Raw genomic sequence first — 13,130 nt, 5'->3', positions numbered from 1 at the left:
TTTCGCAATCCCAGTAGTTAAGATTAGAAGTAACACGTTAAGATTAACATTAGTCACACAGTTTAGCGCTGACAAGGCAAGATTGTTTGATAATGAGTTATTATCTTCAAATCTTTCTTGGACAACACGCTGGTTTCTCTCCTCGTGGCGTGTTGAATAATGTTGTTTTGGTTTAAAGTCAGTCTTTGTTCTACCTGGCCTTCAAGTATTTATTATTAAGTCTTCCCGTCTTATAAATCTAAACGTTTAGTTGTGTTTAAGCTTTCTGAGGTCAGCTTATTTGTTTGGTGGGCGAATGGTGGGATCACCGTGACTGATTTGGCAATTTGGCAATTTACTATACCGTACACTCACAGACTGGGATTAAGGACGATTTCTAAACAATGTCAGTGACTAACATGTTGTTGCTTTGTTAAGAAGTGCTATTATTTATCGTTTGCATCGATTTTTACCCGGTTCTATTTAATCAGATTTCGATCTTTGTGTAAGGTTAGAGTTGATGGACCTCCTCTTCGAAAATAATTGTGGTTAATTACTGCAAGTTAGTTCGGCTAACAAACACACCTGATTTGGTTCCGAATTGTAGCCAATTTAACTCGAAACTGTCAGGCAAGATAGTGATAAAAGCCATATTCATAAAATAGTAACTATAGAAACTACAAAGCAAGTTTATTATCTGTATAGGTAGTGTTGACATTCACGGTAACAACCATCAAACATGGTAGCTATAAAACCATGGGTTTTCCTAACTAGCCTCATGCATAATAGTTGTGTAAGCTTCACAAATCACTGTAATAAATGCTGTTAACCATGAGCAACTAGTGTCTAGTAACCATAGTAACTCTCAGTTAAGTAACCATAGCTTAGTTGTAGTGAACGTACGGAACGTTCACTAAAAATAGTTTGTGAACGCGTTCGCTAAAAGATTTTAACGTTCGGAACATAAGGAACGTTAATTGCTATTATGAAATTAAAATGCCGGACATAGCCCAATTATCCGGCAAAGTACTAGCGTTTCCATTGCCACTTGCCGACAGGATTTGCCACGTTGTAACAGACAATCCAAATGTCAATAAATCTCTACGACGCTTAATCGGAGCTGATTATGAACACATCATAGGATCATGCTGTGTAACCCACCAGTTCGATCTACTTGCCGAGGATGTCGGGAAGTTGAGCTGGACCAATGAGACATTGTCGAATTGTAACAAAATAGTTACAAATGTGAAGAATCACGACATGATTCTAAAAACGTTAAGAACCCATTCTCATGTCAATTTGCTAAAACCAGGGGAAACTCGGTTTGCCACCCAGTTTATTATGTTAGAGAGACTGAAGGGTTCCAAGGATACTTTGATTAAGACTTATATTGAATATTGATCCAACCCGTACTGAGTCTGTTAGCAATAAAAGTAATGCTACAAGAATTTGTTTGAGTGCGCTAAAGATTTAGTGTTTGACCCCCATTTCTGGATAGAAGTCGACTATTTATGCTCAATTCTCGAGCCGATAATAGTCTTGCTTAGATTTTCAGACAATAGTCTTAAGATTCCTGTTGGTTTCATCGGTGTAATTTATTACAAATATTATCTGTTCACCTTAAAGTTAGCAAATTTTGCTTTCCGCAATAGAAACCATTATAAAAGTGATATGGTTAGTGTTGCCAACAAAAGGTGGCTCGAGCTCCATTCCCCCCTACATTCAGTAGGGTTTTGTGCTCACCCGGCTTATCAGGGATATGATCAGCACACGAATCAGGATGTCTGGAAGGAGTTTCTAGATGTCATGGACACGTGGTGTGACGGCGCAACAAAGAAGAAGATAATTTCGCAGTACACGTTCTACCGAGAGAAAAGAGGCTTATTCTCTACTGACGCTGCCTCAAGTTTTAGCCAAGATTCTGACGATCCAGTCTCTTGGTGGAGCAACTTCGGTTGTGAGGTACCCGAACTACAGAGTTTTGCAATGAAAGCGCTGTCGCAATCGACATCAGCCTCACCCTGTGAGACGAATTGGAGCTTGTACGACTGGGTGATAAACAAAAAAAGAAACCGCCTCACAGTTGACAAGCAGCGAGACTTTATTTATGTTAACGCAAGTTTGCGTCTTATGAACAATTCACGAATTATGGAGCAATAATTTCATTACTATTTGCTATACTAGTGACTTATTTTTATTCATTATTGTTTATTTACTGTAAATTATCAAAATATTGACTAACGTTCACTAACGTTCACAAACGTTCACTACAAAATGATTGGAACGTACGTTCAGTACGACTAAGTTCAGCGTTCACTACAACTAAGAACCATAGTAACTCTCAGTTAAGTAACCATAGTAACTCTCAGTTAAGAATGTGTGACAGACCAGAGATTCGGGTCGGCCAAACAGAGGTAAAATCTTTTCAGGGATTTGGTAAAAGACAATCTTCTTACACAAAGTAAGTGCGAACAAGACAAATGGTTACTTTTCCCCTTTTATATTCATTTCGGCTTCGTTGTTATAAGACACTTGTCTATTGGTTTGGAGGTGACCCAAATTTTTTCCCGAATAGAACATTGTCATATATTCTTCTCAAATTGACGGCTTTTTATGGTCGTAGGAAAGATAACTTATTTCCCACAACGCTCAAATTCAATATTAGAAATGCACTCTAGGGTGGCACAAAGGGACAACTATAAGGGTGGCACAAAGGGACAACTATAAGGGTGGCACAAAGGAACAACTATAAGGTTGGCACAAAGGAACAACTATAAGGGTGGCACAAAGGAACAACTATAAGGGTGGCACAAAGGAACAACTATAAGGGTGGCACAAAGGGACAACTATAAGGGTGGCACAAAGGGTGGCACAAACAACTGTAGTCAAGTCTATCAAGATCCATGTCCGGATACCTAGTCACTAGACTATCCTTTGTCTAATATGAACTACCTTATCGAACTTTATTTGGTCAGACATTACGTAAAACTAGAGGTCTCCCGTCTCATTATGTTATAATGTCCGACTCAATTGTAAGTCCAGCTACCATGTTTTTGTGTCCCTAATCATTTCCACCCAAAATTATATCCGTCTACGTAATGTTCGTCCAAATAAGGCAACTCTAAACTGTGAAATTTTAACTCTCACAGGATAAGTGCACCTCCAGGAGGTCACACCCAACTCAACTTGTTCGGGGGTCCCCCAGAACCAGCTCCAGTTAGAAAAGAAACCGTCAACCAGTGCCAATACGAGAGAAACAAGTCCTCTATCACTGACCAATACACAGGTTCTTTGTTAAACTGGCAATTAGATACTAGACAAACCTATTATTACTTATCACTCTATAAATATGCTTGAAACGGTTTATAAAAGCCATAGCAGAAACCATGTGTGGTAACATTGGATATACAATGCCGACCGGCTATTAACCAGCTAGCTGGCTATAGCCGGCTGATAGGTATTTGTGCCCCCAAAATAGCTATTAGAGGGCTGTTACTTTCCTATTTTAATTGCATTTCTAACAGCCATCTAACAGCCCTTTCCACTAACCTCGGTCAGCTCTTTGGAAAATCTTAACAGCCCTCTTACAGCCCTTTAACAGCCCTCTATTAGCTGGCTAATAGCCGACGCTTACTTGTGAATTGTTGTGGCTATAATCCGGCTGTTAAAGGGCTATGAGCCGGTTAATAGCCGGTCGGCATTGTACCTATTTGTTGTGTGGTGTAATGAGTCAGCTAGCTGGATAACACAGTAGCCTTCTGGCTAGAAAGAGTATTTCTCAGATAAATATTACAACACAGGAGTTATAAATTAACACACATGTAACCAATTCAGGTCAGGAAGCACCAGAGGACGATCTGAAGAGCCCCGTTATTGAGCATCCCCTTCCTCCTCCTAAGAAACCTGCAACCAAGATCATGCAACCTCCTGGAGGACGAACCTCCCTCTCTCTGTTCGGGTAGAAGGACTAAAAATTTTAAAAACTCCGATTTGAGACTTTGATTCCGAGGATTTTGAGTTTTCAGGATTAGGGAATAAACTGACTGTGTAAATTTCGATTGAAATATTAAATAAGTACGGTGATTCAAGTTTGTACTTTGTGGACGACAAAATTGCTAGTTAAAATAATTTTTCTTGAGATAACCATAATTGAAATGTTTATTATCAAACCGTGTTGCAAAATGTAAAATTATAATAGTAATAATTGATGTTTTTTTGAAATTTGATTTATGAATATTTTGAATAACTATTTCCTGGTTTGATTTATAAATTCGGTAGACATACTCGTGAAAATTTCATATTTATTAAAATGTGGATTTTCTGGATACAGTGTAAAACTAGCAGTCCTAAAGTCCCTACCATATATATTTTCTTTAAAGGTTGATAAGGCTTAAAAGTAGGAGGTCTTCGAGAATTATTATTTTAAAATATGTGCCTAAGGATCTCAAGCTTGTTAGTTTCACAAAGACGGGCAGGTTGTTTCAAGAATCGCCTAGCTTTTTCTATCGCAGTGAAGTTCTGGCTATACGACAAGGAGCCGGGGATGATTTCAATGTTGCAAAAAAGTAACAGTAAAATAATAACTTTGGCTATATAATCCTTGGCTTTTCTATAATTCTGCTCGTGAATTTAGACATGACAATGTAAGTTTTCAATAATATATGAAGTGAAGGGTAGCTTCCTAACCAAAAGTCGAAAGTTCGTGGGTTGAGGGACTAGGGTGCCCGGTGCAACTTTAATAAGCACATAAGCAGTAAGACTGCACCAGAGCCACATCAGAGTGACTTCAGGGCGACTTCAGGGCGACTTGAGGGCTCATTAAGTTTTCTGGTTAGATAAGAAATCAATTTAACTCGTATAACAGTCGCAGTGTAACTGGCAACACTAACTAGATTTGGTCAACCAATTAGGATTTTAAAATTAAATTTCAAATCACAGCTGCCAGACAGAATTATCTATTACAATTCGAGTAGATTGTGAGGGATTTGTCATTAGCCAAATCGCACCACTTGCGAACAAAAAGAGATATTTCCCAGTATTTTTAGCGTCAGGCTTCGAGGATACTGCCAAGAGATTAGTATAAGTTTTTATCTTTCCCACTGAATCTAATTAAAATCTAATTAAAGTGGTTAATCATATTTTGAATATAACGAAGCCACGCAATCACCACGTTAGAAACCATGTATTTATGTGCACTGTGCAGCAGGTAAAATAAAATCTGCCTCATTACCGTATTTGTTTGCCAGTTTCTCACGTGGCTTTCTTTTTCAGAAAAATAAAATGTTTTGTTGAGACGCGATTATATTCAATTTTGAAAGGCCATGTTTGTTGTATTGACGGAATTTGTCGATTTCATTAAAAGTAAACTTTTTCATATGGATTTAATATTAAAATATCATTAAAAGTAATAAACAACTCTTTAAATGAATATGCATATCTCAGACACCTGAAGCATTATGTTCTTAACATATTATATTTATAATGTAGAGTCTATTAGTGAATATTCACTTACAATATTTCAGACAGAATGAGAATGATCGGTATCATCTCACTCCTAGTTGCTATCACTGCAATCACAGCAGGTAATGTAAAAACGTTGAATGTATTTTAATTACAGATCAGAATGCTATTTGTAAGAACGTCCTAAAATCAATAAAAAATTGTAATTAAATATTGATCGTGACTTATATTATATAATAACCTTATCTGTTACCGTGCCGTGACGCGTGAATAACAGAATACTAATGTTTCAGTGCCCACCCCAAATGAGTGTCCGAGGATCATGTCAGATGCGGGGTTAACGAGTGGTTTTGCTCCTATGGTAGCTCACTCCATCCACTCCCTGGCTTTGGAGGACATCCGTTATTACTTCAAGAGTGATGCTACCGAGGAGAACGGCATCCCAACAGGTTTGTTGTTGCACGCTTGAAGGTGGGAACTCAGCTTTCTGATTAAATTGTTATCTTAGATTATTGCTGATACTTTTATTACAAGTTATAAGTATAACCTACTTATTGTATTATTATTGATCAAATAAAAATGTACTAAGTTAGGTAACTACTAACTACCGGTAGTTTCGTCAGATCATGCTACTATAGTTGGGCACGTTACAACTTACAATAGAAATATCACCAATAAGTAGATTATAACCTTAGTTTTTATTCAAATTGAAAGTCTTAATCTTAATATAATGCTTCAATTTAATTTTCAGTGAACTTTGATCTGGGAGCTGAGAAGAGAGTGGTTCCTAACGCCCCACTGGTAGGATACGATGAGGACTTCTCTACAATTGGCATGAGGAGCTTTGACTTGGTAATAATGTAGCTAGCTTTTCTAAAATCCCCGTTACATTACACAAGAAATCACCGTCATCGGTCGACTTTATATTTACGTGGATCACATCACTGAAATCAGTATTTCTCATATGTAAACCTGGATAAAGCTCTACTGTATTTTTAACAAAATTAATAACTCTGTCCAGGTAATGCGGAACATGAACCGAACCGGCTGGGGGTCAAGGAACCAAAACATCTTAGTGAAGTTAACCCACGTTCTTCACATGTCGGAGATGTGGGATAGTGTCGCTCGGAGCTACAAGATGATCGCGCGGCTTTTGGACCCGCAGTCAGATATTTGCGCTTGTGTGACAGACGTTGAAAATAACGATGTGCTGAATTATCTTCATTTTCTTGCTTTCAAGCTACGATACCCTGGAATTACTTCGGGAAATGAAACTATTACCGCTCGTTGTGAGTATAGGTTTAGGTGTTTTGGCTAGGTTCGTAACAGTCTTATCTAAACTTAAGTGTTTCGTACTGGCACGCACTAAACACTTTTTTATCCGAATCAATATTAGATGCTAGTTTAAAAACGGAAAAAAAAATTAGACTTAGAAAAAAAAACTTTTAGTGAAAATTTAAAATTTACTTATATTAATAATCTTTCAGAGTTGTACGATGGAACATTAATATTTGGTGTTTATACTGAACTAAAACTCCCAGATTTGTCCAAAGAGGGAAGAGCTAAACGAAGTATGGATGAAGAGTATGACTACGACTACGATTTTTGCTGGGGGGATAATTCCAATATTGACTATCTGAGGACTCCTCGCCCAGATTTCCGTAAACTGGACTTCGACCTCGGTGATTTGGAGGTAACAGACGATTTAATTAATTGATTCATATTACTATCGATTCATTAAATTGATTAATTTGTAGACTGCCGTAATTTTATAAGTCTATTTTACTCGATTGATGGGGAAGGGTTGTCAAACAAAAAGCCGAAAATTTTCAATCTGGCAGCTGATTCGTTTTTAGCGCAAGCTTTAAAATTCACATCAGTACGTGTGTCAGGGAACATTTAAAAGTTCCAAATTAAACGTCTGCAATTCACATTTTTTTTTCCTAAAACAAACCCAATTTTAGATACTGGAGGATGTAGCAAAAGTAATGACTGACGGTGACGAAGGAACAGCCGCAGTTCTGCTGGACAGTGCGGACCACTGGGCCTGGTGGAGGGACATGGTGAAGGGGCTGAACATGGGCGAGGCTGGCTACTATGATATCGCTGTTTTCATGTTCTGTTCGCTCAATTAAACGGAGCAAATATGTTGAACCTTTTGAACGCGAGCGTCACGTTTGGTAGTATTACGCATGCATAATCATGATGATGACTTTCACTTAAAGGTATAATTGAATTTAAATTAATTTATTGTTGGGCAAGTTAAAACTATAAGAAGAGCCAGTGTCGTAACGAAGGGCCCCAGGCAACGTTACGCCACTGAGGAGCTGATTGTTGTAATTTTATATCATCACTAAGATCTCGAAAGGAAACTTTTTATTGGTTAAAACAAAGAAATATTTTTCAATTGTATCGGAAATTTTATTTTGAAAAACTAAATCAATTTATTGTAATTGTAATATTTTCTTATCATCGATTAAAAAGTGTTTATTCTATTTGTAAATTATCAGATGAATAATAATTGAAAATTCGTATAATATTTACTGGCGGTTCACTACCATTAATTAACATAATGAAAATTAAGAAATATGTTCATATTTTTCTAGGTTAGAAATTTAAAACGTCCGTCAGTATCTTACAAAATAAAAATCAGTCTGAAATTATTGTTTTATCGCAATAAAAATGATTAAGTTGCGATAAAATTCTGCAAATAAATTGTGTCTCTTTACCCATATGTAATCTACAATGTTATGTCCAGTTATTCATCGACTTAAACCTCAAATAAGTTCCTATCAAGTTCTACTTCATTTTCATCTCCTGTGATTTCAAATATGATAGGTAGGTGGTCTGAACCTATGTTTTCAGCAGTCTGCCACTTGAATGAGTCTTCAAGGGTTTTGGAGACCAAAGTTATGTCAGGGGAACTTTTACCCTCGGTGGTAGCGCTTCTCCTTCTCCTCTCCCTGTAGAAAATAAAAATAAAAATAAAACCGTAATTAAAAATTGCAACAACTAGCTGCAATGTGGTTTTGCAAAACTTACATCTGTTCAAAAAAGTAAAATTTAACCTTTTGTTTATACTTTTATAATTCACACGGATCGAACAGCATGCATTTATAAATTATGAACGTTTACAAATTACAATCATGCACGATTTAGTTTCTCATTCACCAGAAATGTAATTTTTTGTCCATTTGTCCTAATAAAACCCAATGGCCATTTTATCTTAGCGCTCACTTACCCATGTACGAACGTGGGTGATCCGTCATTGCAGCAAACCATATCTTTATCTTTCATAAATTGAATAATTTTGTCGCCCATGATGTTTTCAGGTTGTTTGTCCCATAGGTTATTGTGGGCATTAAAATCACCAGCAATCACGCAGTTGTTGGATGCAGGGATCCAATCGATATTTGCCTCGTCAGAACAATTTGCCTCGTCAGAGCAATTTGCCTCGTCAGACCAATTTGCCTCGTCAGAGCAATTTGCCTCGTCAGACCAATTTGCCTCGTCAGAGCGATTACTTTTAAATTTAGGCCCAGGGTAGTAAACATTTGTTATATCAAACCATTTTCCGTTCTTTTGCTGGATGCTGACACTGAGGGTTTCTACATTTCCTTTGTCAAGTTCATCGCCTTTTTTTATCTTGAAATTCAGATCTTCTTTTATGTACATAATCAGTCCTCCGCCCTGATTTTTATTGCCGGGCCTATCCTTTCTTTCAACTTTGTATCCGCGTATTTCTGGAGTTTTTATACAATTGTCCGTGAGCTTAGTTTCTTGGATAAGAACTATATTTACATTTTTCTTCTTCATTAGCGCGCTAAGTTCTACAGTTTTTGTGTTGATGCCGTTTGCGTTCCATTGTAGAAATTTGAGATTGGGCTGCCGGATGGTACCAGATTCTGGACGGGGTCTTTTCTTACAATCGTCTGTGTTACACTCCCAAGCATTATTACAGTACAAGTCTTCGTAAAGATTCCGCTGCAGTTTTGTGCAAGAGAAATGGCATTCATTCGTGCATGTTTTACACGTCATTCGATTGACTTTTTGCCCTATAGTTTCCGAACACACATGGCAGCTGCTTTTTTTAAGGGTCGGTATTGGTTCGCCTTTACAAGGAAAGCATTTCGAACGGGCCCTTCCTTTTTCAAAATAATCAATTTGAGATATTTTGGCGCACATTTGATGGGCTTCGTTCGGGCATTTAGCAATAGTACAAGAGATTTGAGTAGAATTTGGTCTCCAAAATTTGCCGCAAACGTAACAAGTTGCATTTCTCATATCATTATTTTCTTCATCTTCATCTCTACTTTCATCGTTAATATCGTCATAGCTCATGGTTTCATCTGGAGTGCTGGTCTCTAACTGTCTACTTTTACTACTCGATGACGAGATCTCCAAGTCCGAATTAGTTCCTTGGTGAGCAACTAATTTATCTTCGCTGCTACTTACGTCTGTTGGTGGGATGTGTAATAAATGTTTAAATCTGCTGGTGAACTCTTCAATGTCGTTGTTTACCTCTTCATTGTCGCTGGTTTCCTCTTCATTGTCGCTGTTTTCCTCTTCATTGTCGCTGTTTACCTTTTCAATGTTGTTTTTCACTTCTTCATTGTCGCTGGTTTCCTCTTCATTGTCGCTGTTTTCCTCTTCATTGTCGCTGTTTACCTTTTCAATGTCGTTGTTCACTTCTTCATTGTCGCTGTTTTCATCTTCATTGTCGCTGTTTTCCTCTTCAATGTCGCTGTTTACCTTTTCAATGTCGTTGTTCACCTCTTCAATGACGCTGTTTTCTTCTTCATAGTCACTGTTTATCTTTTCAATGTCGCTGTTTACCTCTTTAATGATGCTGCTTGAAGATGAACCCTCATTTTTGTTACTCATGCCGTGTTCTACTTTATGGCCGTGGTATCAGATCCTCAGATCAAGGTTGGGTTATACCTAAACCTGGCGGAGATATTGTTACACGAAGCAAAGAAATAAATGATAACAAACCGAACTAACGTAAAGAAAATCTACTTAATATGAAGTAGACAGCCATTGAGCCATAGCTTTACATAGTGATTAGTGTGTACCAATATTTGATGTGGAATCTCTTGTGGCTTAGAGAGTGTATGTATACATATGTGGATTAATTCCTGTGGATTAATTCCTGAGCTGAATAGGGCCGGTAGCTCAATTGGTAGAGCACCAGGCATGTAACTCGGAGGTTGGCGGATCATACCCGCCCCGGCACTATGCCGGCCCATGATTTTCCGAATCGCTGACCAGTGGAAATCTAGTCAATTCAAATATCTGCTTGCTTGGTACTCAGGGTCGATACAATCACAGCCCAACCAACTTCTTGATCAGACTGATTCACCTACATGTGCATACTTCATCTGGGAGCCGTCAGTTGAGCTTGCTCTCTGACTCGTGGGTTGAAAAGATCGTGTACAGTACTTCGTGAGTAGTACAGTACTTCACAACGATAATCCGCCTCCCCAACCAAATATCTTATGTGGATTAATAGCTGTGGAGTAATCATAGCACACTTTCACTGACACCTTCAGCAATTGGATGGCGATTAATCACTATATACTTGACTGTCACGTGACTTTTCCAACCCGTTTTCAAGCTGGACCTGAACGACTATTTGAAAGCCAAACTGAAAATAATCGCGGCGAATTTGCGGCGAAAGATAATGTATTTGCAGAGCTACATTAGATGTCCTAATCACACTGAAGTATAAGCAAAAAAACAAATCGCTCATCGGACTACTGGGATATACCAATCTTACGGCTTGAAATTGAAAATGCAGAGGAGTAATATTATTGTATTGTGCGACTTAAATCAAAAGTATTATACCCAGACTTCTACAGGCTAGAAATCTTGGAACAGTAAAAAAAATATTGATTTGAATTACAGAAATAAACTCGCTGTTCCATTTTGACACACTACTACTCTATCGTAGTTCATAATCCAGCATCATGATGAGGAGATACAGTTATTATCTCAATTCTCATAGTCACGTGATACTTGACTTGTAGCTGGCAGAGTCATGGGGTCGGGAGAGGCTTTTTTTTTAATTAAAAAAAGAGAGGCTGGGCCTGGTTGGCCCACAAGAGGATAGCATATGGATGCTTTGCCTACCTCTGGGGTATGGCAGTCCTGTGGGAGGATGCCGGTGGAATCAAGATGTGTAATCAAGGATGATGGTAAGTGTTGTGGGGTGTGTCAAAGATGAACGCTTAAGGGGTGGTTAAGTGTGGAAGAGAGAGGCGAACTAAGACGACGTTTGAGTAGTCGCTATGTTACACCAGTCTGGTCCAACTCCTCTGGCACCATTAAGCGTTTAGTGTGGTTAGCAAAGTTGACGATGGTGGAGATGTGTTGGTTGTCGAATATGTCATTGACAGAGAGGTAGTAGTCCCGGAAATATTGACCTCTTATTTGGACAATAGCCGGGCACTATCCAAGAAAGTGTGAGACAATCTCCTCTTCGTCGCCACATTAAGGACAAGCACTTGTGTCTAATTTGCGAATGGTATGTAGTGTTAATGATGATATTATATAATTAAGTACATCATTATTCATTAAATACCATACTAACGTAATTTAATCCCTTCTAGGAAAATGATGTGATCTTGGAGGCTGCTAGTCTACCCGACGTTGGTGGTTGCTGTACGGTGTACCAGTGCTGATCTAGGAGCTGCTAGCCACGCCTGTTGTATGCTGTTTGACGACACAGAGTGTTAGTATCTATGTGTTAATTGTGAGAGACTCAGTTTGTACTATCGGTGTAAAGATAGTCAGTGGAGAAGATAGAAGTTCGGTGTTGAAGAACTGTTCTCAGTGTGTACTATCGGTGTAGAGATAGTTACGGTCGGTGTGACCAGTGACAATTGTAGGACAATTGTGTGTGCGGTGTTTAAGCTTTGGAGAAGAAGAAGAAACTGTCTTGTTGTAGTGAACCATTTTATAATTAGTATTTGGTGTTACATTGATAATTAGTAATAGTTAATCTCTGTGTTAGTCAGCTGTGTATGTGAGAAAGAGTGTTAGCAGTGTGACCCTAGCAGACTAATATCTAGATAAACTCAGTTGTGACAAGTTGTTTATTGACTGTATTGATTGACTATTTATTTACTATCATTTGTAGATTGTGTGTATCCTTTGTTCTCGTGTCTAATATTAATCAGTTTATCATGTAGGTGTTTGTTAAGGCCACATGAATGTCCCGTGATGAGGTGCACTGCAGTTCTGTAATTTTGTCTGTTGTTACTGAGTGTAGTGTTGAGATTTTTGATGATGTTGATGTTTTTGTGTCCAAGTGTCAGTTTAGTGTGTCTAGGTCCTAGGACCATCAGTAATCCATGATTCTTGATTAAGTTTGGTGACTTTGTCGTCGATCAGGCGTTTGAGGTAAGATTGTGGAATTGGGCAATTCAAAGTGGATTCACTGGTTGTGCCAATTTTGGCCAGATCGTCTGCTTTTTCATTACCCCACAATCCGATGTGTGCAGCTATCCATCTGATCTCTAAGGTGTTTATAGTGGATCCGAGTGTATTGAGGGTGTCGTAACAGTCTCTATTAGTTCTACTCCTCGTTGAGGGTGAGGATATAGCTTGAATAGAGGAGAGACTGTCTGACCATATGATGATGTGTGTGTTGGTATAAGTTGAGAGATATTTACAAGCTTCGATGATGG

General features: G+C 38.2%; 2 protein-coding genes across 2 annotated transcripts; both read left to right on the top strand.

Annotated features, from left to right (window-relative positions):
- The first annotated feature begins 301 nt into the window (after positions 1-301).
- LOC134818623 (uncharacterized) lies at positions 302-4,228 on the top strand. The gene is made up of 4 exons (XM_063828262.1): positions 302-385; positions 2,349-2,440; positions 3,129-3,265; positions 3,814-4,228. Exons 2-4 carry the CDS (start codon positions 2,355-2,357, stop codon positions 3,939-3,941), a joined length of 351 nt encoding a protein of 116 aa, XP_063684332.1. The 5' UTR covers positions 302-385; positions 2,349-2,354; the 3' UTR covers positions 3,942-4,228.
- An 899-nt stretch (positions 4,229-5,127) lies between these two features.
- LOC134818145 (uncharacterized) lies at positions 5,128-7,654 on the top strand. The gene is made up of 7 exons (XM_063827578.1): positions 5,128-5,185; positions 5,502-5,561; positions 5,733-5,888; positions 6,191-6,291; positions 6,461-6,728; positions 6,981-7,132; positions 7,404-7,654. Exons 2-7 carry the CDS (start codon positions 5,507-5,509, stop codon positions 7,572-7,574), a joined length of 903 nt encoding a protein of 300 aa, XP_063683648.1. The 5' UTR covers positions 5,128-5,185; positions 5,502-5,506; the 3' UTR covers positions 7,575-7,654.
- The last annotated feature ends 5,476 nt before the right edge of the window (positions 7,655-13,130 follow it).

Source organism: Bolinopsis microptera, chromosome 7 (genome assembly GCF_026151205.1).
Source record: "Bolinopsis microptera isolate Bmic1 chromosome 7, MBARI_Bmic_1.0, whole genome shotgun sequence".
Classification (NCBI taxonomy): Eukaryota; Metazoa; Ctenophora; class Tentaculata; order Lobata; family Bolinopsidae; genus Bolinopsis; species Bolinopsis microptera.
This window is presented reverse-complemented; position numbering and strand designations above follow the sequence as displayed.